The following is a 27,439-nucleotide window of genomic DNA, read 5'->3' on the forward strand; positions in this document are numbered from 1 at the left end:
TATGGTAAAATACGCTAACAATAAATGTAGTAAAATGTTATATTTAAAATACAATAATTATTGGTAAATTATGAAAACATCCAAGTATGACTGCTATGTAACTAATAAAGTGTTTAGATAGAAGGAAGGAAAGAGGTTCAGCTCCAGGTCAGCCGGCAGTCGCATCCTTCCCATGACCTCCGCCCACAGCGGGGCACAGGCCTGAATAAGGAACTGGGCGTGCTCTGCAGAGATTCGCAGCCTCTGAGGGCAGCAAGAGGCAGAGGTGCAAATGCTGGTGAAGGAGACGGGAGGTGTGTACGTGTCTGTGCTCTGGAACCTCACAAACTTCGGCTTCCACACTCTTCCTCTGATTCCTCTTCCCGAATACCTTCTAAAGGTTCTTGCCGTGTGGATGAAAGGCGCTTGGTGCTGCAGCCAGGAGTCAGTGCTGTGCCTCTGAGGTGGGAGAGCCAACTTCAGGACATTGGTCAACAAGAGACCTCCCAGCTCCACATAATATCAAACGGCGAAAATCTCCCAGAGATCTCCATCTCAACACCAGCACCCAGTTTCACTCAACGACCAGCAAGCTACAGTGCTGGACATCCTATACCAAACAACTAGCAAGACAGGAACACAACCCCACCCATTAGCAGAGAGGCTGCCTAAAATCACAATAAGTCCACAGACACCCCAAAACACACCACCAGACGTGGACCTGCCCACCAGAAAGACAAGATCCAGCCTCATCCACCACAACACAGGCACTAGTCCCCTCCACCAGGAAGCCTACACAACCCACTGAACCAACCTTAGCCATTGGGGACAGACACCAAAAACAACGGGAACTACGAACCTGCAGCCTGCAAAAAGGAGACCCCAAACACAGTAAGATAAGCAAAATGAGAAGTCAGAAAAACACACAGCAGATGAAGGAGCAAGATAAAAACCCACCAGACCTAACAAATGAAGAGGAAATAGGCACTCTACCTGAAAAAGAATTCAGAATAATGATATTAAAGATGATCCAAAATCTTGGATATAGAACAGACAAAATGCAAGAAACATTTAACAAGGACCTAGAAGAACTAAAGATGAAACAAACAACGATGACCAACACAATAAATGAAATTAAAAATACTCTAGATGGGATCAATAGCAGAATAACTGAGGCAGAAGAATGGATAAGTGACCTGGAAGATAAAATAGTGGAAATAACTACTGCAGAGCAGAATAAAGAGAAAAAGAAAAGAACTGAGGACAGTCTCAGAGACCTCTAGGACAACATTAAACGTACCAACATTCGAATTATAGGGGTTCCAGAAGAAGAAGAGAAAAAGAAAGGGACTGAGAAAATATTTGAAGAAATTGTAGTTGAAAACTTCCCTAATATGGGAAAGGAAATAGTTAATCAAGTCCAGGAAGCACAGAGAGTCCCATACAAGATAAATCCAAGGAGAAATACGCCAAGACACATATTAATCAAACTATCAAAAATTAAATACAAGGAAAACATATTAAAAGCAGCAAGGAAAAACAACAAATAACACACAAGGAAATCCCCAAAAGGTTAACAGCTGGTCTTTCAGCAGAAACTGCAAGCCAGAAGGGACTGGCAGGACATATTTAAAGTGATGAAGGAGAAAAATCTGCAACCAAGATTACTCTACCCAGCAAGGATCTCATTCAGATTTGATGGAGAAATTAAAACCTTTACAGACAAGCAAAAGCTGACAGAGTTCAGCACCACCAAACCAGCTCTACAACAACTGCTAAGGGAACTTCTCTAGGCAAGAAACACAAGAGAAGGAAAAGACCTACAACAATGAACCCAAAATAATTCAGAAAATGGGAATAGGGACATACATATCGATACTTACCTTAAATGTAAATGGACTACATGCTCCCACCAAAAGACACAGATTGGCTGAATGGATACAAAAACAAGACCCATATACTTGCTGTCTATAAGAGACCAACTTCAGACCTAGAGACACATACAGACTGAAAGTAAGGAGATGGAAAAAGATATTTCATGCAATTGGAAACCAAAAGAAAGATGGAGTAGCAATTCTCATATCACACAAAATAGGCTTTAAAATAAAGACTATTAGAAGAGACAAAGAAGGACACTACATAATGATCAAAGGATCGGTCCAAGAAGAAGATATAACAATTGTAAATATATTTATGCACCCAACATAGGAGCACCTCAATACATAAGGCAAATACTAACAGCCATAAAAAGGTAAATCGACAGTAACACATTCATAGACCCACTTTCACCAATGGACAGATCATGCAAAATGAAAATAAATAAGGAAACACAAGCTTTAAATGATATATTAAACAAGATGGATTTAATTGATATTTATAGGACACTCCATCCAAAAACAACAGAATACACATTTTTCTCAAGTGCTCATGGAACATTCTCCAGGATATATCATATCTTGGGTCACAAATCAAGCCTTGGTAAATTTAAGAAAATTGAAATTGTATCAAGTATCTTTTCCGACCACAACGCTATGAGACTAGATATCAATTACAGGAAAAGATCTGTAAAAAAATACTAACACATGGAGGCTAAACAATACACTACTTTATAACGAAGTGATCACTGAAGAAATCAAAGAGGAAATAAAAAATACCTAGAAACAAATGACAATAGAGACACGACGACCCCAAACCTATGGGATGCAGCAAAAGCAGTTCTAAGAGGGAAGTTTATAGCAATACATTCCTACCTTAAGAAACAGGAAACATCTCAAATAAACAACCTAACCTTGCACCTCAAGCAATTAGAGAAAGAAGAACAAAAATACCCCAAAGTTAGCAGAAGGAAAGAAATCATAAAAATCAGATCAGAAATAAATGAAAAAGAAGAAAACAATAGCAAAGATCAATAAAACTAAAAGCTGGTTCTTTGAGAAGATAAACAAAATTGATAAACCATTAGCCAGACTCATCAAGAAAAAAAGGCAGAAGACTCAAATCAATAGAATTAGAAATGAAAAAGGAAAAGTAACAACTGACACTGCAGAAATACAAAAGATCATGAGATTACTACAAGCAACTCTATGCCAATAAAATGGACAACCTGAAAGAAATGGACAAATTCTTAGAAATGCACAACCTGCCAAGACTGAATCAGGAAGAAATAGAAAATATGAACAAACCAATCACAATCACAAGCACTGAAATTGAAACTGTGATTTAAAATCTTCCAACAAACAAAAGCCCAGGACCAGATGGCTTCACAGGCGAATTCTGTCAAACATTTAGAGAAGAGCTAACACCTATCCTTCTCAAACTCTTCCAAAATACAGCAGAGGGAGGAACACTCCCAAACTCATTCTACGAGGCCACCATAACCCTGATACCAAAACCAGACAAGGATGTCACAAAGAAAGAAAACTACAGGCCAATATTACTGATGAACATAGATGCAAGAACCCTCAACAAAATACTAGCAAACAGAATCCAACAGCACATTAAAAGGATCATACACCATGATCAAGTGGGGTTTATTCCAGGAATGCAAGGATTCTTCAATATACGCAAATCAATCAACATGATACACCATATTAACAAACTGGAGGAGAAAAACCATATGATCACCTCAATAGATGCAGAGAAAGCTTTTGACAAAATTCAACACCCATTTATGATAAAAACCCTGCAGAAAGTAGGCATAGAGGGAAGTTTCCTCAACATAATAAAGGCCATATATGACAAACCCACAGCCAATATCGTCCTCAATGGTGAAAAACTGAAAGCATTTCCACTAAGATCAGGAACAAGACAAGGTTGCCCACTCCCACCACTCTTATTCAACACAGTCTTGGAAGTTTTAGCCACAGCAATCAGAGAAGAAAAGGAAATAAAAGGAATCCAAATCAGAAAAGAAGAAGCTGTCACTGTTTGCATATGACATGATACTATACATAGAGAATCCTCAAGATGCTACCAGAAAACTACTAGAGCTAATCAATGAATTTGGTAAAGTAGGAGCATACAAAATTAAGGCACAGAAATCTCTGGCATTCCTATACACTAATGATGAAAAATCTGAAAGTGAAATCAAGAAAACACTCCCATTTACCATTGCCACAAAAAGAAGAAAATACCTAGGAATAAACCTACCTAAAGAGACAAAAGACCTGTATGCAGAAAATTATAAGACACTGATGAAAGAAATTAAAGATGATACAAATAGACGGAGAGATATACCATGTTCTTGGATTGGAAGAATGAACTTTGTGAAAATGACTCTACTACCCAAAGCAATCTACAGATTCAATGCAATCCCTATCAAAGTACCACTGGCATTTTTCACAGAACTAGAACAAAAAATTTCAATGTGTATGGAAACAGGAAAGACCCCCGAATAGCCAAAGCAATCTTGAGAACGAAAAACGGAGCTGGAGGAATCAGGCTCCCTGACTTCAGACTATACTACAAAGCTACAGTAATGAAGGCAGTATGGTACTGGCACAAAAACAGATAGATCAATGGAACAGGATAGAAAGCCCAGAGACATACCCACGCACATACGGTCACCTTATCTTTGATAAAGGAGGCAGGAATGTACAGTGCAGAAAGGACAGCCTCTTCAATAAGTGGTGCTGGGAAAACTGGACAGGTACATGTAAAAGTATGAGATGAGATCACTCCCTAACTCCATACACAAAAATAAGGTCAAAATGGATTAAAGACATAACGTAAGGCCAGAAACTATCAAACTCTTAGAGGAAAATATAGGCAGGACACTCTGACATAAATCACAGCAAGATCCTTTTGGACCCACCTCCTAGAGAAATGGAAATAAAAACAAAAATAAACAAATGGGATCTAATGAAACTTCAAAGCTTTTGCACAGCAAAGGATACCATAAACAAGACCAAAAGACAACCCTCAGAATGGGAGAAAATATTTGCAAATGAAGCAACTGACAAAGGATTAATCTCCAAAATTTATAAGCAGCTCATGCAGCTTAATAACAAAAAACCAAACAACCCAACCCAAAAATGGGCAGAAGACCTAAATAGACATTTCTCCAAAGAAGATATACAGACTGCCAACAAACACATGAAAGAATGCTCAACGTCACTAATCATTAGAGAAATGCAAGTCAAAACTACAATGAGATATCATCTCACACCAGTCAGAATGGCCATCATCAAAAAGTCTAGAAACAATAAATGCTGGAGAGGGTGTGGACAAAAGGGAACACTCTTGCACTGTTGGTGGGAATGTAAACTGATACAGCCACTGTGGAGAACAGTACGGAGGTTCCTTAAAAAACTACAAATAGGACTACCATATGACCCAGCAATCCCACTACTGGGCATATACCCTGAGAAAACCATAATTCAAAAAGAGTCATGTACCAAAATGTTCATTGCAGCTCTATTTACAATAGCCTGGAGATGGAAACAACCTAAGTGTCCATCATCAGATGAATGGATAAAGAAGATGTGGCACATATATACAGTGGAATATTACTCAGCCATAAAAAGAAATGAAATTGAGCTATTTGTAATGAGGTGGATAGACCCAGCATCTGTCATACAGAGTGAAGTAAGTCAGAAAGAGAGAGACAAATACTGTATGCTAACACATATATATGGAATTTAGGGGAAAAAAATGTCACGAAGAACCTAGGGGTAAGACAGGAATAGAGACACAGACCTACTAGAGAATGGAATTGAGGATATGGGGAGGGGGAAGGGTAAGCTATGACAAAGCGAGAAAGAGGCATGGACATATATACACTACCAAACGTAAGGTAGATAGCTAGTGGGAAGCAGCCGCACAGCACAGGGAGATCAGCTCGGTGCTTCATGACCACCTGGAGGGGTGGGATAGGGAGGGTGGGATAGAGAGGGTGGGAGGGAGGGAGACGCAAGAGGGATGAGATATGGGAACATATGTACATATATAACTGATGCATTTTGTTGTAAAGCAGAAACTAACACACCATTGTAAAGCAGTTATACTCCAATAAAGATGTTAAGAAAAAAAAAGGGAAGGAAAAAGAAAAAAACTATTTCTTAGATTTAAAAGACATTTTTGGTTTTCCTCTGAATTATAAAAGCAATCCAGATTAACTCAAGAAAATCTGGAAAATACACAAAAGGTATAAAGAAAACTGCAAAGCTGTTTGTGATCTTACAAACTATAAGGAACCACTGTAAATCCCATAGTATATTCCCTTTTAGTAAACTTTCTGTTTATACAGTGTGTTTTTGTTTTTCACTTATGCAAACAGGGTATCAAATATGCCACTTCATAACTGGGTTTTTTTTTCCATTTAAAATGAATTTCCCATGTCATTAAACATTTTTATGAAGAGCTTTAAATGACGTAAAATAATATTACATTATGTGAAAAGCACAACATGTAAAATTGAATGAGCTCAGCTACATACACACACAAGACAGAAAACTGAAAGAAAAATACACCAAAATGTTAAAGCTGATAGTCTCTAGATGGTAGGATTACCAGTGATTTTTGACACTGTACTGTATCTTCACAGTTTTCTACATTAAGCATAGCATACCTTTTTTGAGTGTCCACGTGTATTTAAGAAGGAAAAAAGCAAATTGTAGAACGATAAAGATAAAGGGCCTTTGGAAACAAAAGTAGACTATAAAGATAAAAGCATTGTTACAGTTCAGAAAAATCTTTAACTTCAAAGTAGTTTTCACATTTTTCTAATGAGAAATCAGAGTCCAACCTAGTTCATTAACAGTGTAAAAAAAACATTACAGACTAGAATCAGGGCTCAGATCCAAAACATTTCACTGTCCCTCAGCAGCCAAGATGACAGCTAAGCCTACTTAAGATGACTGAGATGAAGGACAGTTTGTGCTGGACACAGCGGGCATAGATGCACACCTTGTTGAACATTGTAAGCCATGGCATTCCTAGTCATGCTGGAAGGAAGCCAGCCTGCCAAGCTTGCACGCTGTGGTTTTGTCCCTTTGTGTTTGACATCCTCGCCATCCCAGATGATATCATCCTCCCAATGCAGCTGTGTCACCATCAGGAAGTTTTCATCAGCCAGAAGATCAGTGCCACTGCTTTCCTCAAGTTTCCTGAAGTCCTACACAAGTAGGAGAGGAACAACAAATCCCTGAATGGTCACTTGTCAGAGTTCCCACTCCAAATGCCACAACAGATACATCAAGTGTGGTCCCTGACTTGAGAGAAGAACCTGATAACAAAGGGGTATCTGCCTCCTCCCACTCCTAGTCTGGCACAGCACTCATCTCACAAACAGAATCCCTGCAGTGGGGCCAAGTTGCCAGGGTGATATACCACACCAAACAAAAGGCTTGGACACCTCAATCTCCCACCAAGGAAACCCTACCCAGTGTCTCCCCAGTTGAAAAGTAAAGTAAAACTGATAGGGCTCTGGGCACAGTGATTCCTTTCTTACATACCAGTGTTACTTACCTCCATCATTCTACATTTCATCACAGGTTCAAGTTCCATCTTTCTCAGTTTGAAGCCATAGTCAAACCCACTGCCATCTTCAGGAACACCCAGCATATCATACCACAGTCTAGCAGGACCATAACGCCACTCAGCCACTCTTGGCTTGGTGTCTGTCACTTTATCTGTATCTCCAGTTGACTGGGAAAACTTGGACTCCACAGGAGCCATCATTGTGATCTGTAACAGAATAAAGTAGAAGGGGAGGAAGATATCCTGATCCCAGATGCCCTAAGGCTACAGGGAGTTAAGAAGCAGGAGGGGAACTTAGAGGAGCCATAAGGATGATTCTTGAACAGGACTGGAGTTCGAATGTAAACAATGGAGGTATATCATGGCATACTCTATCATTCAACTTTCCTACGCATCAGTGTATCACCATCTGCCTGTCCCCAATACTCTTCTATCACAACAGGGAAGGGACAGCCACTGGGATTGAAATCGTGATTACTTAATGATAATCAGCACAGGACACTACCTGCTAAGGTATCATTTTCAATTTAGACATAAGCTAGGGAGAACTCATTTGTTCCCCTCTTAGGTCTTAATTCCAGATCTCTACTTTGCCTACTTCATCATCAGAGAGACACTGCTCTGGAGGTGGTGGTGGAGCGTAGTCGTAGTTCCACAAAGATTTCTGGTTGACTTCTGATTCTACTGAGCACTCCACCTCCTGGATCTGCTCTTCCTGTATTAGTTCACGGTGCTTCTTCTTCCTCTTTCTCCGAGCACTCCGCCAAACAGATGGGACATTCTTCCCTGGTCCAAAAAGACGTAGGAAGCGTAACACCTAGAACACAAAACGTGCTTCTATGTCAGACACTCAATGTCAGATAGGAAAACAGTAGCTCTGAGTCTGGAAACTCCCTTGAGGATTCCACTCAACTGTGAGGGAGGGATCAAGAAATGCTGAACTCAGATTTATAACATCTGCCAAGAAAGTAAAGTGTTCATTAATAATTTGGATTAGTTCTTTTAAAACAGAAAGGACAATTTCTAATGAGAACTATATAAATCACATGTACTACCAATGCACAAAACTTAAAAAAAGGAATCCTTTAGATTCTACCCATTCCATATTCAGTATCTTAACAACACAACTCAGTATCTACAAGAGGGCAGTGGTTTGCAATGTGGACATTCTCCATAGAAAGTACCTTCCCAGGACGAAATTCTGGGAAAAGTTCTGTGACACTCGGCAACAGCTTGGTGGCATCATGCTGCATAATCCCAGCCAATGGTAGGGTCAGCTTTCCATCCTCAGATTCTGCCTGTGTTGCTTCCTGAGGTCCCATCTCAGATTCTGAGTCAGAGGAACTACTGAAGTCCACTTTCTCTGAGGCCAAAGAGGAAGGGGCAATGATGGAGGGCAAGATGATGCCTTCTCCATCCTCAGACACTGCAACAAGGAAGAGAAACCCCTTTGGCATGTAACTGTGAGCATATTTCCTCAAATTCAGCCAACACCCACTCTAGGCTTAAGCATGGCTCAATGGCAGGGGATACAGTTCCAAGCACCCAGATTACTAGTAGGCAACCCAGAAAACTCATTCCAACTCATTATCTCCCACCATCCCCAACTCACCTTGTACCTGGTACCCTGGGGTTGTGATGAGAGAAAACAAACACTATTACTACATTTACTACTTTCTGTAAGTATATTAGGTTAAAGAAATGTGACCAATAGAAAAATTACGTAACACTTTTATACCAGTCAGGCCTTATGTCCGATTCAGGGACCCATAAACTGGAGAGATTTTTTAAGCCCACAGGGTAACAATGAAATTATTTAGCATAAAATAAGATCTATGCCACAAATGCTACTTAGCCTGCAGACTAAAAAGAAAATGGCTTAAAACTCTAATAGGAGACACTTAGGTTGACATAAGCCTCAAAATACAGGAGATCAAAGATACCGCTCTTCCCCAATCTTCTAGCCTAGAACAGGGTTACTTACTGCTGTTGCAGACATAGGAATAGGTGAGACGATCATTAAAGACCCTGCCTTTGAAATCTCTGACTCTGACAGGTGGCTCTAAATGATTTATACACATTCTAGGTGCCTTCCTATTTAATCATTTCTTTTAAAGAGAGTCATCTAAACAGGTAGATTCCAAATACCAGTACAGATCAGCTGCATCAGAAACTACTTGGGGGAATTCTCTGAAATCCCTGAGCTCTACCTCAGATCTTCTGAATCAGATTCTCCAAGGGTGAGAGAGTCAGAAATCTGTATTTTTTTAAAAGACTCGAGGTGATTCTGATGGGCAGCCAGATTTGAGAACCACACTGACCTAAACTACTTTTTCTTGAGCGCATGTTAAAATACTGTTGTCAAATGTTTTACAAGTAAAATTTCCCTTTAATACTGAAATTTGAAAATTGTATGAATCACTTCTAGAAGTTGTGTCCTTTCCTAGCAGCTTAATTTTAATAGCCCACTATGAGCATGCCAAAAATTTGAACCAGGAATGGAACTTGCTCCTCAGACAAAAACAGACAGTCTCTACTTACCACCAGTAATAGCATCCTGGTCCTTATCCTTCTTCATTGGTCCTGGGGGTGGAGGTGGAGGAGGCATCAACTTGCAATCAATGTCTTCACAATCAGCATCATAGTCATCCTCATCGTAATCTAATAAAACCAAGAAAGTGATCTCCTCAATATCCAGAATGTCACACAACAGCCTTGAGCTCCCTTGTCGTTCAAGAATTTAAAGCACCACATGAAGAACTAGGCAGATGCCTTGACAACACACAAGAGATGCAGTTTCTGCCTTCAGAAAGAGATGGCACCATATTGCCAAGTGCTGTGAACACCATGTATATCTCACACAGGAATTTAGGAAGCTCCCAAGAACTGTTTAAAACCTTTGCTCCTTCTCCTGGTCAAACCCTGTTCCTTTATTTTCATGCTACTCAATCTCATAACTGAATTGAACATTCTTCTTTCCTCTGTCAGCTTAAGACTGGACTTTTTCCTCACCTCCCAAGTCTTTGACACATTTTTTTCTGTCTACCTTCTGTAGTCTGTTATTTTCACTACCCTTTAACCAGTGGCATCACTCAATACTTAGTCCTGAACACTCTGCTTTTATTCCTCTATACACTCTCCATTCCCTTTCTAAAGAATCACCTTTATCCAGACTAAACTCAAATCTGTTAAGTCTTGCCCCGACTTAGCCCCTCTACAATTGCACTGCATGTTCTGCTGCCTGAAGAGCTTTTCCATTCATATATTCAACAACTGCATTCCGTATCACACTGAAATATCCTTCAACTCTTTTAAATTCCCTTTTGTTACTATCAATACCACCTCCACCCTCATTTTCCCAGCTTATGATTTTAGCCTCCTGTCTCCTTCATCAATCTCTTACCCCCAACACACCTTTTCCAATCAATCATTAATAGTAGTCATTATAGCAACTTCTATTCACTGAGCTCCCATTATGTGCCATGTACTTTTAGCTATTTTATCTATAATCCTCCCAATAATGCTACAAAGTAGGAATTATTCTGAGATACAGAAGCGAAGTGACTTAGGGTCATACAGTTTTAAGTGACAAAGTCAGAATTCAAGCCTGGTTTAACAACAAAGTGTCTTTCCAACACGCTTGCTCACTCACCAAGTTCTACCGATGTTTTATCAGCAACTCTCAAGTCTGACACTGCCTATCATTTTCCACAATTGTCACCCTATTCCAGACCTTGATAACTTTTGATAACTTTACATCTAGCCCACAAGAACTGTCTCCAAGTTAGTCTGCCCCTTCACCCTTTTTCTAATCAAAACCCCAAAGCAACAAGCATCACTTTTCATTTTCATTTAGGAAGGAAAGACAACTAACATTTATAGAGCATCCACCACGACACCGTTCTATGTAGGTGCTTTCATACCATGTGATAATGAACTTGAATTCCCACCAAAGTCCTATTAATGAGGTAGGTATTAATACACTTATTGCAGAAAGAAAACTGACGGATTATTACAAATGAGAAATCCAAGCCTCAGAGACTGAGCAACTTTCCCAGGGTCAAACTAAATATGGAGTTGGGACTTGAACCTATGACATTCTGACTCCAAAGTCCATCTTCTTTTCATTATACCATCCTGCTTCTTACTCAACAATCTGTATCAGTTTACAATCCTTTATGGCAGCAAACCCCAAGTAATGCGTACATAAAGGTGCTGTCAAATTGCTCTATGGTTGGTTCTTACTACTTGGTGTATGTTTTCCACTCCTTCCAAGAAAACTTGCTGGCCAATTCCCCCCACACTACTTGCTTATTTCTATCTCCCAACCTTTATGCAAGCCATGTTTCCAAACCACAATGCCCTGCTGCGACCTCTTCATCAAACCTTATCTTTCAAAATTTTGCTCAAAATTCACCTCCATGAAGCCTCTTCTAATGACCTCCATCTACTTCTAATTATTCCAAAGAAACACCCTTATCAATCAAGCCGTGTGAAAGGGCCAATGCCAGGGAAGGAAGAAGCTAAGGGCATAGATGAAGGTACCCTCAGAGGACAAGAGAACTTGGAAATGAGCTTCCTACAGTACTGAGACTCTATCAAATACAGCATCCTCCTTTTCCAGGAGGCCAGCTCACACAACCCAACTAAGAACCCCCCACCTATACTCTTCCTTACCATCCCTAGCCAAGACAACAAATCCAAAACTGAAAACTATAACATGCCCTGAAAAATCAGATCTGCTACCACCTCCCCCTCAGCCTAAGTCAGGGTGCTCAAACAAATAGTTACGCTATTTGACTTAGCTAGTCTGGCAGCCCTTCAAAATTAAGTATAACACTCTATGCAGAAATATAAGCTGGCAACTGGTTTATGTCTTATTATGAATAATTATGTTTTGCAGTCATTTATCTCACCTTCCCCAAATGATAACAATATCCCTGAAAGTAAGGCCTGTATCTTCTATTTTTCTAGGTTACTTCTTGTGTATGTGGTGCAGTTAATTCTCTTTATATAAAAAGCATCCAAATATATTAACTGGCTCTGAAGAAACTAAGTTCAGCTCTTTACCAAGGTTTTACCTATACTTCTCAGCAGCCTGAAATCTAATTCAAAGAGATGGATAATGAATAAACAGTGAACAACTTCATACAAAAGTCCCAGTGAAAGGTAGTACTGGGCAGTGGAAAGAATGAACTAGGATCAGCAAGTCTAGGTTCCAGACCACAAAGCCGAGCTACTCAAAAATCAGAAAATGGATTTTATTATCTTTGTACTTCACTATCACAGTTTATAACACATAACAGGTGCTCAATGCCTAATAAACTGAAATGCTGAATTAGTCAAGGTCTGCCACTAATAACTACAGAACTTTTGATAAAGTTCCACATTTTATTAAAGTTTTCTGAAGTTCCAGGTTTCCATATCTATGATGAGGTTAAGAATAATCACTAAAACCCCTTCAAACTCTGACATTTTGATTCTATAATGTAGCACCTTATACCAGGAGGAAAACCCATGTTGTGAGCAAGCATTAAGCGCACTGTGTCGGCATACAGGTAGTGAGTGATTAACAGAAGCTGAGCCAATAAATACATGTGCTTGTTTATATACAACATAGCATACTTAATCTTTCTTCAACTACCAATTCCTTGAGGGCAAAGACTGAGTTTAAATAGCATCTAAAACAGTACTGTGAACCCCACAGGTACTCAAATACCAGATGATAAGGAGAAAAGAATTATCATCCTTATTTGGCATTCACCAAGAATTTGGGACTAACCAGTATGAGGAATAAAAGCCTGAGTATAGTAACGCTGCCCCAGAACACAAAAGAGGACAGCAGCTACTTGGAACTGAGCTGACAAAGGGAGAGAAGCAAAGACATAAAGAGCAGAAACAATGACAGAAAGCTTGGATAGAAACAAACTGGACTACACAGCAAGAAAATGTACTGGAGTGCTCTTACTGATGGCACCAAAGAATCACCTGCATGGCAAAGGGGCTGCAAGGTCCCCATTGTTTGCTGGTATCTTCGGCTTTCATCTTCTGCTACTTCATTAATGTCTGAATAGTCCACAGCATCTTCTGTACTCCTGATCCATCCTATAAATAAAAAGGGGGGGGGTAGATCTAAACAAAGAGCAAAAAACTTTCGCTCCCTTAGATAATTCCCACTGAAAAGTACATGTACAGTAAGTGGCTAGCCTCCTCCCCCACCTTACTCCCCATGACCCAGACTTCACCTTCATCATTTACCAGGGCACCATCAGTCCCGATCAATTCTTCATTTGCTGTGAGTTCAGTGATCAGGCTGCCCAGACCCAAAGCCCCCAAGCCTGCCAAGCGCTTCTTACACTCCTGAAAAAGGGACAGCACCAGAATCAAAGACAATACCTAAACCTAAGTTTCCCACACCACAAGGCTTATTTCCCAGATCCACGACAAAGCTATAAATCCATCTGAAAAACGACTCGGCAGCGTGCTAAAAGCAGCATCACATCTGAGAACTGTAAAGTACATCTTCCACTAAACTCCACATTGATCAGATCTTTATTAACACATCATGTCCAATTTCATCACCATCCTTTAAACTAATGTAAGGAAAGATTATTCAAGGAACCCCCACCAAGACTAAATAAGTGGAACAGCAGTTGCCTGAATGAAGGCTAAGGAAACTGAGGTCATTCCGATCAGAGAAAGCAAGGCAAGAACTTTACTGCTGTCTTTATTGTGTGTTGCAGGGAATGAGGAATATTGGTATTTTCTCCTTGGGGAGGCGAACTTAAATGAAGCTAGGTGAGTGTCAGGCGCAAGAAACTATTTCATGAATGTCAGTGAACGGTGGGAAAACTATGTAAGAAGTGCACTGGGACCAGAAGGGGTCTGCCCTGGATAGTTTGAACACTGGCTGTTCTAAGAACTGGGACCTGAACCACGTGATTTGGTGCAGGTCCGGTCCTCTCGCTCTAGAGCCACCTCTAGCCAGCGATGGCACAAACGCAGTTTCAATAATCTCCAAAGTTCTCGTAGCAAAGGTTTGAAAGCACTCTCACTAGGTTAAGCTATTTTTCCATCTAACTAGCTCCAAAGCCACCCATATCAGCGCCGCTGATGTCCCAGAGCTTGCCTACTGTTCTCCTCTCTTGTCTCCACCCTCGCCCAAACTGAGCCCCCTCGCTCTCCGTTACTGCACAATCTACTAGCATGGCAACCGCTTCTCTGGTCCTCTTCGCGTACGTTAAGTGCGCCCTCTCACTGGGGGACGGCCGCATCGCCCTCTTTTTCCAGTTCCTAAGACCACTCAACTCTCGTCACTCCACCTTTTCCTTAGCCGATCCACCCCCAGCCCTATCCCCACGCCCATCCCCTCACATCATCCAAGACGCTTTCCCCCTCCAGCTGCCCGGCTCCATTAATGTTGCCGAAAAGGAAACCGGCTAAAGAAAATGGGCCGCCTCCAGCGGAATCCTCATCGCTGTCCGTGTCTGACATGATGGCGGCGTCGATGCGGCCAGCCGCTACGGGGAAGAGGAAACCCCAGCCTTGTCCCATAGTCCGGAAATAAACTGTCATGTCGACCAGAAGTGACTCACAGAGTTCAATGACCCTACCAGCCGGATGCGGAATAAAGAAAAACAGAACCGGAAAGGCCGCCAGTCCTACGAGAAAGGAGAATTGGTGTCACTACATTACTAGAGGTTTTTGATTGGACTATACGCGATCAGGAGGCTGGATCTGTGAAAAGCGGTTAGTCAGAGAAAACGTTCGCTCCCGCCCCCTTCCACTTATCTAAGCAGGAGCTGTCTCAGTGCACTGGGGGGAGAGTGCTTCCTAGGTCACGTGATCTACGTACTGGTAACCGCAGGTAACCACGCCACAGGACACGGAAGTAAAGATTAGAACCGGTTTTTCTCGTCTGTGTTGTCTCCTCCTGTGCTGTTTCTTTGCAAAGAGAAACTGGCAGTGTGCCAAAGGTACCTTTGCAGTTACTTGTTTTGAATTGAAATTTACCCTTAGAAATGGATTTCCTCCCCCCCCCCCTTTTTTTTTTCGGGAAATGTGAAACTAAAAGATAAGTAAAACGAACAGGCGAACCTTCACCTAGATTCACAGTTTTAACATTTTGCTAGGTTTGTTTTCCTGAACCATTTAAAAGTGGGTTACAGATATCGTGATTCTTCACCCCGAAAAATACTTTTTTCTACACAACCACAATACCATTAGCACATATTTAAAACTTAACATTAATTCAATATCATTTAACGTACAGTCCGTATTTAAATTTCCAAAATTGTCCTAACTGGAGCATTTTACATTTCAATCCGGGATCCACTCAAGGTTCATGCATTGTATTTGTTTATCTCCCTTTAGTCTCTCAATCCAGAATCGACCAGCTTTTTTCTTTGTGTTGCATGACCGTACGTATTTGGAAGAATCCAGGGAAGTTGTCTTGAAAACATTCTATATGCTGAATTCGTCTAATCTTTTCTTCAAAGTGATTCCGGTTAAATATCTTACCGGTCATCAGAAGGCACGATGTCAGGTTGTCCCAATGTTGGTGATGCTAAATTTGATCACTTCAAAAAGGTGTCCACCAGATCTCTCCGTCGCAATGACACATTTTTCCTTTTGTATTAAGTAAATAACCTATGGGGTGGTACTTTGAAATTCTGTGAATATTCTGTGCCCTATCGCCCTTGCACCCAAAGGTTTTAGCATCCGTCGATGATCCTTGCCTGAATCAATTATATTGGAAGAGTGCAAAAGGGTGATTTTTCTAATTCTTAATTCCTTCTACATTTATTAACTGGACTTATTCAGTAAAGAACTTTCCCTTTTCTTATCTCCTTTCTTGTATTTTTATTTTAATGTGTTACAATCTAACACCATCATTATCCTTTTTGGTCCTCAAACTGTTACAAATTTGTCCAATGGTTACCACTTCACTCTGGCTCCTGTGTCCTTTTGACATGACCCCAATTAGTCTTTGAGCACTTCCTTGCTTTTTGGCACAAGATGTTCCAGGCTCACTCTGTGCATTCCCTGTCCTGGATCTGATATAAGCCATTTCTCCAAGGAGCCCTGGTTCCTGTTAGTGGGGAATGGTGTTTAGAAACTGGGGCATCCAGCGGCTAAGACTCCGCCCTCCCGATGCAGGGGGCCCAGGCGCGATCCACATGCAGCAACTAAGAGTTCGCGTGCTGCAGCTAAAGATCCCGCGTGCCACAACTGAGACCCGCCACAGCCAAATAAATAAATTTTTTTTTTTTTTTTTTGCGGTACGCGGGCCTCTCACTGTTGCGGAGCACAGGCTCCGGACGCGCAGGCTCAGCCGCTCCGCGGCATGTGGGATCTTCCCAGACCGGGGCACGAACCCATGTCCCCTGCATCGGCAGGCAGACTCTCAACCACTGCGCCACCAGGGAAGCCCTAAATATTTTTTTTAAAACAAAACTGGGTCGTCATTGCTTGTAGGCCCTTTCAGTGGAGAGAGAGAAAAATTTTAAATGAATGAGTTTATACTAATAACTTCGATTCAAATCCAATACCACAGGGTTCTCCCTCGCCGTTCCCCATTTCATATTTGTATCTTGCTTCTCTTACAATGAAAACTGTGGTTCCTAACACCAATATATTACTCTTTGCAGAATTACAAGACCAATACCACTACCAACAATTAACCTAAGTAAGGTTCAGAAGTTCTTCGCAGTTTTCTGTCCTTAGACTATATCCTATTAAAAATTACGTGAATCTTTTTTTTTCCTCTGTGGAGTTGTTTCCGTTTGTATTCAACTTTAGGATTTGCTTTTATTGTTCTTTTTAATAAAAATTTTATAAAATTTTTATTTTTAAAAAATGTAAACTTTTACATGGTTCAAAGTCAAAACTATTTAAAAAGCTATTTCCAGAGAAGTCTTGCTCCCATGCCTACGCTCTCTGCCCATTGTCACCCACTCCCTGTAACCATTTTCATTAATTTCTGGTTTATCCTTCGTTTATTACTTTTTCAATTGAGGCGTAATTGACATTAACATTAGTTTCAGATGTACAGCATGATTTGCTATTTGTATTTCCTTTTTCTTTTTGAAAATATATGCAAATGAGTATGATCTTATCTCTTCTTTTTCGTTATATACCCATGTATTGTTTGATTCCGTTTATATGAAATGTTCAGAAAAGACAAAGATTAGTGGTTGCCTAGGGCTGGGGGTGGGAACGGGGATTAACCGCATGAGGGATCTCTTTGGGGTGATGGAAGTGTTCTCAAACTTAATTTTGGTGATGGTTGCATGACTCAGTAAATTTACTAAAAATCATTAAATTGTACACTTGAAATAGGTGAATTGTACAGTATGTAAATTATACCTCAATAAAGCTGTTTTTAAAAAAACAAAACATGGTTTTGCACTTCTTTACTCACCAGCGCTATTTACAGTTGCCAGCCAGGATTGGGGGGGGTTCTTTGTGTTTTTTTGGGGGGGGAGGAGATCGAACCCACTCCCTCAGCAGTGAAGGCACAGAGTCCTAACCACTGGACCACCAGGGAATTCCCTAGTTCATTTTTATAACAAACGGGAAGGAGATTTTTCTGAGATAACTGGAAGAGGCAAAAAATATTAAATGATATATCTTATCTTCACAACCCAGCCCCTAGCACAGTCAAGGCTGTAACACAGTAGGAGCTTGATAATTGTTTACTGAATGTAGTGTAATAAGTGAGGAAAATCACCAACAGGGAACTAACTGGTCTGTCATTATTGAAAACCAGGAAATGAAGCTAAATCCTGGGGATGAATAGGTAGGGGGTGGGCAGGAACTAGACAATGTTAGCAGGGCAGACAGTTCCTTACCCTGATTATCTGATGTAGAGAAATAAGCACAGCTACACATAGGTGCCATGTGCAATATGACAATTATAGTTATTTCATCCTTTGCAAGCTGAAAAGCATTTAGAAACCACTCAAAGCAAAGGGGTGGTGGTGAGGAATTGCTTTGATTTTTAGAAAGCAATGGACCCAGTAAAATCAGAAAAGTTTATTACCATTCCTTATGAATAATTTAAAAGTGATATTAGCATGTTAGTCTACATACAAATTCCTTTCAAGTATAAAAACCAAGATGTCAGTGTATGCTTAAGACTACTAAATCAGACCAATACAAAACCACTCTCTCAGACTTGTGGATCACACCTCCATTTATTAGAGGACACAAATTTGCCCAAACCAAACCCAGGCTTACATTTGGGAATTTGCCAGGCAAAGGGAGAGCAGGAGGCACTATTAAATTAAAAGCCAACTTAAAAGATTTCAGTAGCTAAATAGAAAGTTCCCAGAGACCCAGGTGACAGCCATGTTTCTAACCCCTTTGAACCGTGAAGTCCTGTGAGCACCCAAGGTGGCATCAATCAGAACATCCTGAGACTGGAATACACTTTCATTTGGCTGCCTTTGGGAAAACCCAGTGACTCTACCCAAGGGCAGTGGGCACAGTGCCCAGAAGCCAGTTGACTTCTACGGTGGCCACGTTACTGTAACAGCAGCCCCACTTTCCAAAGTGCTACTGGGCCTTAGTTGAGGAGGTCCACCCTCACCCTCTTCCAGTTGACTCACTTCTCATACAGAATCCCTGCCACCCCCAGGAGGCCCTGAGTCACACACTGGAAAACAGATACAGTACATTGGACCTGAGATAGAAGGCAAGCGCTGGACAACAGTATTCATCCTGGATCCTCCACAGCTTTAGACAATCAGCAGTGTAGAAATATACACCAGTGAAGTACTATGTGAAGTGGAGGGTACAGTCATGAAGGAAAAAGAAGAAAAAACACTAGTCCACCGTGAGGGAAAAGGCAACCAGAAGAAAAGGAGGAAGAATAGAGAATTTACATAACCATTTTTAGAAAATATTTATTTATTTATTTTGGCTGCACCAGGTCTTAGTTGAGGCAGGCGGACTTCTTAGTTGCGGCAGGCGGGATCTAGTTCCCCGACCAGGGACCAAATGTGGGCCCCCTGCATCGTCAGCGCAGAGTCTTACCCACTGGACCACCAGGGAAGTCCCTACATAACCTTTTATCTTCTGTCAATACTTGATATTTGACCTCCAGTTTCCAGGTTCTCCAAGAGTAGGGTTGCCAGATTTAGCAAATAAAAATACAGGATGCCCCATTAAATTTGAATTTCAGATAAACAGCAAATAATTTTTTAGTGTAAGTGTGTCCCAAATATTGCACAGAACACACTTATACTAAACAATTATGGTATTTTATCTGGCAACCCTATTCAGGAGGTTCAGTTAGCCTGAGGTTACTCTGATCATATCCCGTCAAAGAGCAACAGCATGATGATCACAGAGCGAAGCTCAGGCACTCCACCCACCCCAAGGGGAGGTATGTGTTCCTTTTAGCTACATTTCCCAAACTCTCAAAAATCCCATGCTGTTCTGGCAGGGTGAGAGGATATGTGCACGGTGGAGTTGTCAACCACTATTTGCCAGGTAGAGAAGTTAAGGTTTCCTTCCATATCAAATGAAGAAGGTCAAAAATACAACTAGGGAGAAGGAGCAGCAGGCCCGCTGGGATATGGAATCTGACTCCTTCCACCCTGAGAGCAGGCTGAGCAACTCCGGCAACACCACCACAAGGGCGACGACAGCCCTGCGGCCTGGAAACCCAACGTACCCCAGCTCTCTTGGAGCAACCTCAAAAGGCACACAGGGATGAACAAACACACAGGGAGATACACAGAGGCGGGAGGAACAGGAAGAGAGCAAGGTAGTCTTTATAGTGACTCAGAGGAATGACAGCAGAAGAGAAGTATCAGAGGGAATCACAGAACCCCTTGACAGTGACTGGCAGGACATTTTATTTCGTTGGTCGTTTCATTGGTTTGATTTAGGGGGTTAATCTTCAGTGGTCTTTCCTTCAAGCGGAAGGATGATGAGAGAAAAAAGAGCCACACAGAAGCCTCAGAGACACAGCTCTTCAGAGGGACTGTTCATTACACATCACCGTGCCTATTGTGCTAGCAGAATCCAAGAGCAGATCTGAACATCAGATCCCACAGCCAATATACTATCGTGACTAAGTGCCAAACCCACCTCCTGAGGATGGAAGAGGAACCAATAACAAGGCCATGGCTGGTAAACATTCCTCTCAAAGGCAATGAAGAGGGAAATAGCACAAAGAACAGGACCACATTATGCTTTTTTCACAGTCTCCGCCATGAGAATTCCCAGTCCCTTGTAATCCAGCATCTCTGAAACTGTGTTCCCAGAGATGTTAGTAGGTGTTGCATGGGGCCAAAAAACAAAAGTTCAGTGAAATAAGTTTGGGAAATGTTGCATACTTATTAAAAGTTATAACTTCCTGCAGTAGAAGAAACTATTCGGCATTATTTAAATCACTGGTTCCTGCCTTATTTGACCACAGAACCCTTTTAAGAAACATCTATTACCATCTCACAGAACTCTAGAAATGCTGCTTAACCATTATTGCAAAAATATCTCCTCTGAAGAATGGAAAGAGCATGTCAACATTGGGAACACCCAGGAATCACACATAAGATGGTTTCCAAAAATTAGTATATCAGAAAGCTTAAGGCAATGATTTGAAAATTTGGAGAACCTTGTCCTTCTGTGAGGCACTTGCTCAACGGTAAATACAGCCAGGAACGCTGAAATTAGATTTTAAACAGCCAAGCAAAAGCCTACAAACAACAGTGCTAGGCTGCTCTGCTTAGTCGTGGCCTGGCCAGGACAGAAAAGAACAGCACTTGGTGGCATCTCCTCTTACCACTTCGACAGGAGAGACACACACACTCACTCTCTCAAACTTCCTCCAAAAGGTTCAGACCAAACTTCAAAGCAGCCAAGTGCAAACTAGCCTCTCCTTGTTCCTCCAAAAGCTGAATAACCTGAAGTCTAGGGTTTCCAGGGGAAGAGATAAGTGGCTCACGCTGGCATTGTTAAATGCTGTCAAAGGAATTCCCCCTTATTCTCCTTAGGTGCAGTCCCCAAGCAGCACCCCAAAAGCTATAAGAGGACACATTTCTTGCTGTTCTTCTTTGTGGCAGGGTAAAGCACAGCCCGGACAGCTTCTGAAAATACCTCATGGACCCCATCCTGCATCAGGGCTGAACATTCCAGATACTTCACAGCCCCCACCTGCTTAGCCAGGGAAGTGCCTTGCTGAGGAGTTGTGGGCACTAGGCTCTGTTCCTTCAGCTTCTTCACTGTCTCAGTGTCACTTCGCAGGTCCCTCTTGGTGCCTACCAGCAAAACAGGTACATTGGGGCAATGATGGGAGACCTCTGGGTACCACTTATGCCTCACATTGGCATAAGAAGATGGGTTGCCAATGGAAAAACAAATGACGAAGATATTGGTCTGGGGGTAGGAGAGTGTTCGCAGTCGGTCATACTCCTCTTGGCCAGCTGTGTCCCACAGGTTCAGGCTGACGATCTGGCCGTCCACAGATGTCTGGGCACTATAGTTGTCAAAGACAGTAGGGATATACTCCTCGGGAAAGGCGTTTGTTGTGTAACTGATGAGGAGGCAGGTCTTACCTACAGCCCCATCTCCTACAACCACACATTTAATCGTCTGCATTCTTCCCTTGGAGTCCTACAGACAAGAGAGAAAGAAAGAATGTTCACAGACGTCTGGTTAATTTAGGGAGCCTAAGCCGTATAAACATTTCTCTCTGAGAAGAAAGAAAGGAGGTGAGACCCCCCCCACCGCCACTGCCACTTGCCTGGCCTCTTAACACTATGGAAGAGTCAGTTGCGAAAGGTTGCAGAGGGCAAGAATTCTTACCATGGAGTCCATGGACTGCTAGAGGATAAGCTTCAGTAGATTCTAGAAGCCACCTCTGCAGTTGTGTGCAATATTATGTGCATAAGGAAGTTTTTCTGGAAAGAAGATCCAAAGCTGTCATCAGACTCTCAAAAAGGACTGTGAGCCCAACAAGATAGGTATTTATGTTGCAGTATCGTCATAAGGTCTGCATATACAGTATCAAAGGTTCTAAAATATAGCAGATGCTAAATAAATGTTAACTAATTAAAAAACAAAAAAAATTGGTATAGAAAGAAGGTTCCCAAGGTTGAAACGAAAGGAAACATGTCTCTTACTTTGGGTCTGTGGCTATAGACTCAGCAAAGGAACACTCTGTTCCTGAAAAACAGTGACTTCATAATATTGGAGAGAAAGGTAGGCCAGTCAGACTCAGCCATATAGAGAAGTGGCTAAGAGTCCAGACTCTGAAGTCAGACCTCCTGGAGTCAAAACCAGTCCTCTCTTTTCCTAAGCTTTGTGAAACTCGGGCAAGTTTTTAACCTGAAGCTTACATGAAAGAATGCATGTGCTGTACTTATTAGTGCCTGCCACATAGGAAGTACTCATTAAGTGTTAGAAGCTACTGTGACTTCACAGAAATTACTAATCTGCCTGGGAAGGCAAAAGTTCTATAATGTGAGTACAATGCTAGACAAACCAGGGGGTCTCACCCCTTCCGACCTTATCTGAGTAAAACTACAGGTCATAACACCACTATATTCTCGTCCATTTCTTCATGAATCAAGTATTTGCGAGTTACTGGGACAACACAGATGATCTCCAAGGAGCATGTTTACTATGAGCTCCCATGTCTGTATCCCCTTATTAATATTCTGTCAATGCCCTACTGTGTCAGTGCCTCCACAGCACTCCATTTTCTTTAGCTTCTTAACTAGTACCCTAATTTCAGATCCAATCCTCACAGCACTAACTTCAAGTGTCCGAACATGGAGGAAAGGGGACACATTATCATATGTATTTGATTATGGAAAAAAATTTGAGAATCAATTAGTTTCTCACCTTGGGAATGTGGGGGAATAGACACATTCCCCCATCCTGCTGTCTTATTAGCTAAGGTCTACATTAGGTCCATATCATAGACAAAAACCAGACAAAACAAAACAGCTCATTTTGGGTCAAGGTAAAAAAAAAGTTGGCCTTCTCAGCATGCTTCGCACAGGCCCGCTAGGGGTAGCTCTCTCCTCATACAGCCAGCTCTGCCCAGTGAGGCGTTCCACCTAGAAGGCTTCCTTTCCTTGGCACAGGTCCCACAGCTAAAAGTCCAGAGCCTGATTCAGCTCTAGTAGGCAATCATCCCAGAAGACTCACTGACCATAGCTGTCTTTTTCCATCTAGGAATACGCATGAGGATCAAACACACAAGGTCAATGGAAACAGGGCAAAGTCACCACCACACTCCTTGAGAATAGCCTTCCTTGACTTTCCCAGTTTGGATTAATTTCTTTTGCCTCTGATAGCAATCACTCCCTGTACAACTCATCTTTCCAGCCGCCTCTAGGTATCATCCGGTGTCTCTGCTCAAAGTGACAACAGTGCATCTGAGGGGGTTGCTGAACCAGAGCAAAACTCTTAGGCACAAAGATCGTTTTGCATCCCAAGTTCAGCTCCTCACCTCTATAACTAGGAAGAGCCATCTACGCTCTTTTCTACTTGTTTACGTCTACCAGTACTCCTGATATATATAATAAATACCAGGCCTACATGATGAAATGCACCTAGAACATCTCAGGTCTGAACAAAACCAAAACATCCTCACCTATAGCAAACTCTCAAAGAAAGGGAAGGTTCAGCAGAAGTGGGGGGGCTGCTTTGTACAGCTGACTCATTCATTCAGCCCACATATTCATTATACGATTTTCACTGCTTGTGTGTATATTTGAAATTCTCCATATTTAACAAGTTTAAAAATAAGACTAAAAAATATAATCCAAGAGAATTGAAGACAGGATCTCAAAGAGATAATCGCACACCCACGTTCATTGCATCATTATTCACAATAGCCAAGAGGTGGAAGCAGCCTAAATGTCCATCGATGGATAATGGATAAAGAAGAAAAAAAATATATATATATATATATAATTCAGTCTTAAAAAGAAAAATGAAATATTTTCATACACTACAACATGGATGAACCTTGAAGACATTATGCTAAGTGAAATAAGCCAGTCACAAAAAGCCAAATATTGCATGATTCCACTTATATGAGGTATCTAGAATAGTCAAATTCATAGAAACAGAAAGTAGAATGGTAGTTGCCGGGGGCAGGGGGAGGGGAAAATGGGTAGTTGTTTAAGGGGTATAGACGTTCAGTTTTTCAAGATAAAAAAATTCTAAAGATCTATTGCACAAAAATGTGCATATAGTTACTGTACTGTACACTTTAAAATGGTTAAAAATACTAAAAATAAAAATAATACTTTTTAAAGGGCTGGGAACTCTGAGAGAAGGCTAGGAGTTACAAGAGAGAGGCAAATATTCTGTTTATCACCCATATGAGAAAAGCTTGTTTCGTTCAGCTCCAGCATCCAGCACAATGCTGTCCGGTTACAGATCACCCACAGCTTTTCCCTCATCACCACCACTATCCACACACTCTCCCAGGCACTACTATGCACAATGCACTGCTAGGAGAGACTCAAAGAAGGGTTAAAAAAAAAGAACGATGATAGAAGTTTATAGTCTTAGGGTAAAGGCAGGACTTCTATAAAAAGGTAAACAATAATACACAGTAAAGCATGGTCCAGAGAAAAATAAGTTGCTATGAGGAAACAAGGGGAAATTAAAAACTGAGAGCCTGTTACAGGCATTGTGTAAAATACTTTCACATATCTTATTTAAGCTTCATAGTAGCACTGTAAAGTAGACATCACCTCAGCTCAGAGATCATTAAATATGCCTCTAGGATTGGAAATTGGAAGAGGCCTGGAGCTGCAGAGACCAACACCTCAGAAGGCATTCACTTTTAACCTTGGAATTACAGTTTCTTCTAAATCTTCCATTCTCATCTGACAAAGCATCCTTCTTCACATGTACATTTCCCAGCAGTCACTTTTCTCCTAGGTTAGAGGCACAACATAAAAGACCCCATAACTGGACTTCCCTGGTGGCGCAGTGGTTAAGAATCCGCCTGCCAATGCAGGGGCAAGGGTTCGAGCTCTGGTCCGGGAAGACCCCACATGCCGCGGAGCAACTAAGCCAGTGTGCCACAACTGCTGAAGCCGGGGCGCCTAGAGCCCGTGCTCCGCAACAAGAGAAACCACTGCAGTGAGAAGCCCGCGCACCCAAACGAAGAGTAGCCCCCGCTCCCGCAACTAGAGAAAGCCCGTGCGCAGCAACGAAGACCCAACGCAGCCAAAAATAAATAAATTTTAAAAAAAGACCCAGTAGCAGTAAAGACAAGAATGTAGCTCAGAGTATTACTATTTCTAGCACATTCTCCCCCCAAGTCTCACCCTTTCCAAAAGTCAAACCCACTTGAAATCACTCTAACTTTCTGAAACTAAGACAATTCAGCAGAAGACCCTCATTTTTATTTACTACTTTCTGCAACTTAGTTATCTACTAAATCCGGGAAGCTTCTTCACATTGAAGACTGACTTTTTGGTTCAAGTCCAGTCAAAGACACCCCAGGGCGAAGGAAGCCATGTGAACACTCCCCAACCCGGAGCCAGGGAAGACTATCCTGCGCTTGGAAACTTAACCAGGGAGGCAATTCTAGTGACCCATCGATAGCCACTGCAAGCCCGCTCGGCCTTTCCCTCACATCCTTTCCACCGAGGGTCCTTGGTTCTGGGACTTCAGATGGACTCGTGAGCCTGGGACAGAGAGGTGCCTCACGTCGGATTCACAAATAGGAAGAGCTGGCTCGATCTCCCCCGCTATACATACAACTCATCCCACTCTCAAATCCCTTCCATCCAAGGAGTGGCTCATATACTAAGGTAACCGTCCCGGGGATGGGGAGACTCGAAGAGAAAAGAGCGGATGAGGGGGCCGCCTGGCGGGGGGGGTGATTCTCCATAAGGATTACCCGGCAAAGTAGTCGTCCTCCCGCGCTGTTAAACCGCAGCTGGCAGAGCCTCCCAGGCGTCTCTCGCTGGGCTGGGCAGGCTCGGCGGGCTCGGCGCCACATCCGGGCAGCTACCGAGTCCCGCCCCCGTCGTCGGACGCAGTCTCCCTCCGGTGCCCCGCGACCTCCTGGGAAATGGAGTTCTAGCGCCCGCCGCGTGCTCTGCAAGTCGTTGGCTTCTAAACTACACCTTTGGGTAATCAAGGATCTCTGGGGTCCCAGTTCCTCGGTTCGGAGGTCCCCGAGCTTCACATTTCCCGTGACAAAGTGAGGCCGCTTCCTCTTCCCCAGACCGCTGTTTTCTCCTCAAGACAAATATTAACAAAAAGAGGCAGTCAGGGAACTGAAAAAGTGTTAGTAAAAACGGAGGCGATAAAAGAAAATGTGGTAGTGAGTTAAGGTAGCTGTCACCATATATTAGTTTGCATTTTCTAGAGTTTTATATAAATGAAATCATACAGTATGCACTCTTTTTTTAACAGCTTTATTGAGATATAAATTCACATACCATACAATTCACTCACTTAAATTGTACAATTCAATAGTTTTTGATATATTACATTATTAATTTTTAAAAATAGTAGTAAATATATATAACAAAATTTGCCATTTCAACCATTTTTAAGTGTACAATCCAGTGGCGTTAAGTACATTCGCAATGTTGTGGAACCACCACCCTTGTCTATTTCTGAAACTTTTTCTTCACCCCGAATAGAAACTCTGTACCCACTAAGCAATAGCTGCTCATTCCCCTCTTCCCACAGCCCCTGAAAACCAACCTCTAATCCACTTTCTGTCTCCATGAATTCGACTTTTCTAGCTACTATTCATCTATTGATGGACATTTGGATTGTTTCCAACTTTTGACTATTGTGAATAATGCTGCAATGAACACTGGTGTACAAGAATATGGTTTTGTTGATTTTTCTCTATTGTTTGTTTTCTATCTCACTGATTTCCACTTTGATCTTCATTATTTTTGTTCTTTGAGTTTTATTTGCTCTTCTTTTTACTGAAGTGAAAGCTGAAGCTATTGTTTTGAGACTTCCTTCT

General features: G+C 41.7%; 2 protein-coding genes across 23 annotated transcripts in view; both read right to left on the reverse strand.

Annotated features, from left to right (window-relative positions):
* The window catches only part of TAF1 (TATA-box binding protein associated factor 1), a 100,656-nt gene extending 85,622 nt beyond the window's left edge, over positions 1-15,034 (reverse strand). For 10 of the 22 annotated variants that reach the window (XM_089904382.1, XM_089904387.1, XM_089904386.1 and 7 more), the window contains exons 1-8: positions 14,833-15,033; positions 13,704-13,818; positions 13,447-13,563; positions 10,000-10,119; positions 8,643-8,884; positions 8,057-8,275; positions 7,447-7,665; positions 6,886-7,093 (exon numbers count right to left, since the gene is read on the reverse strand). In XM_089904382.1, the coding sequence (XP_089760508.1) occupies positions 6,886-7,093; positions 7,447-7,665; positions 8,057-8,275; positions 8,643-8,884; positions 10,000-10,119; positions 13,447-13,563; positions 13,704-13,818; positions 14,833-15,033 (1,441 nt within the window). Of the gene's footprint in view, positions 1-6,885; positions 7,094-7,446; positions 7,666-8,056; positions 8,276-8,642; positions 8,885-9,999; positions 10,120-13,446; positions 13,564-13,703; positions 13,819-14,832 lie in introns of those variants that run through there. The other 12 variants (XR_016391351.1, XR_002642915.2, XM_089904395.1 and 9 more) reach the window with 7 other exon arrangements.
* A 3,600-nt stretch (positions 15,035-18,634) lies between these two features.
* On the reverse strand, positions 18,635-26,450 carry LOC111167795 (rho-related GTP-binding protein RhoG-like). Its single transcript, XM_022561044.2, has 2 exons — positions 26,348-26,450; positions 18,635-22,083 (listed from the first exon to the last, which is right to left on the reverse strand). The coding sequence occupies exons 1-2, from the start codon at positions 26,447-26,449 to the stop codon at positions 21,493-21,495; spliced, it is 693 nt and encodes a 230-aa protein (XP_022416752.1). The 5' UTR covers position 26,450; the 3' UTR covers positions 18,635-21,492.
* Positions 26,451-27,439: the final 989 nt, after the last annotated feature.

This window comes from Delphinapterus leucas, chromosome X (genome assembly GCF_059928025.1).
Source record: "Delphinapterus leucas isolate spDelLeu-1000000601 "Yukka" chromosome X, BTC_Dleu_Yukka2, whole genome shotgun sequence".
Classification (NCBI taxonomy): Eukaryota; Metazoa; Chordata; class Mammalia; order Artiodactyla; family Monodontidae; genus Delphinapterus; species Delphinapterus leucas.

Bases quoted from the DNA above. Each gene is read 5' to 3' on its own strand.
- LOC111167795 (XM_022561044.2), bottom strand. From the start codon at position 26,449: ATGTGGCGCCGAGCCCGCCGAGCCTGCCCAGCCCAGCGAGAGACGCCT. The intron at 22,084-26,347 runs GTAATCCTTATG...TCTTGTCTGTAG, and splicing joins GAGGACGACTACTTTGCCGG to GACTCCAAGGGAAGAATGCA.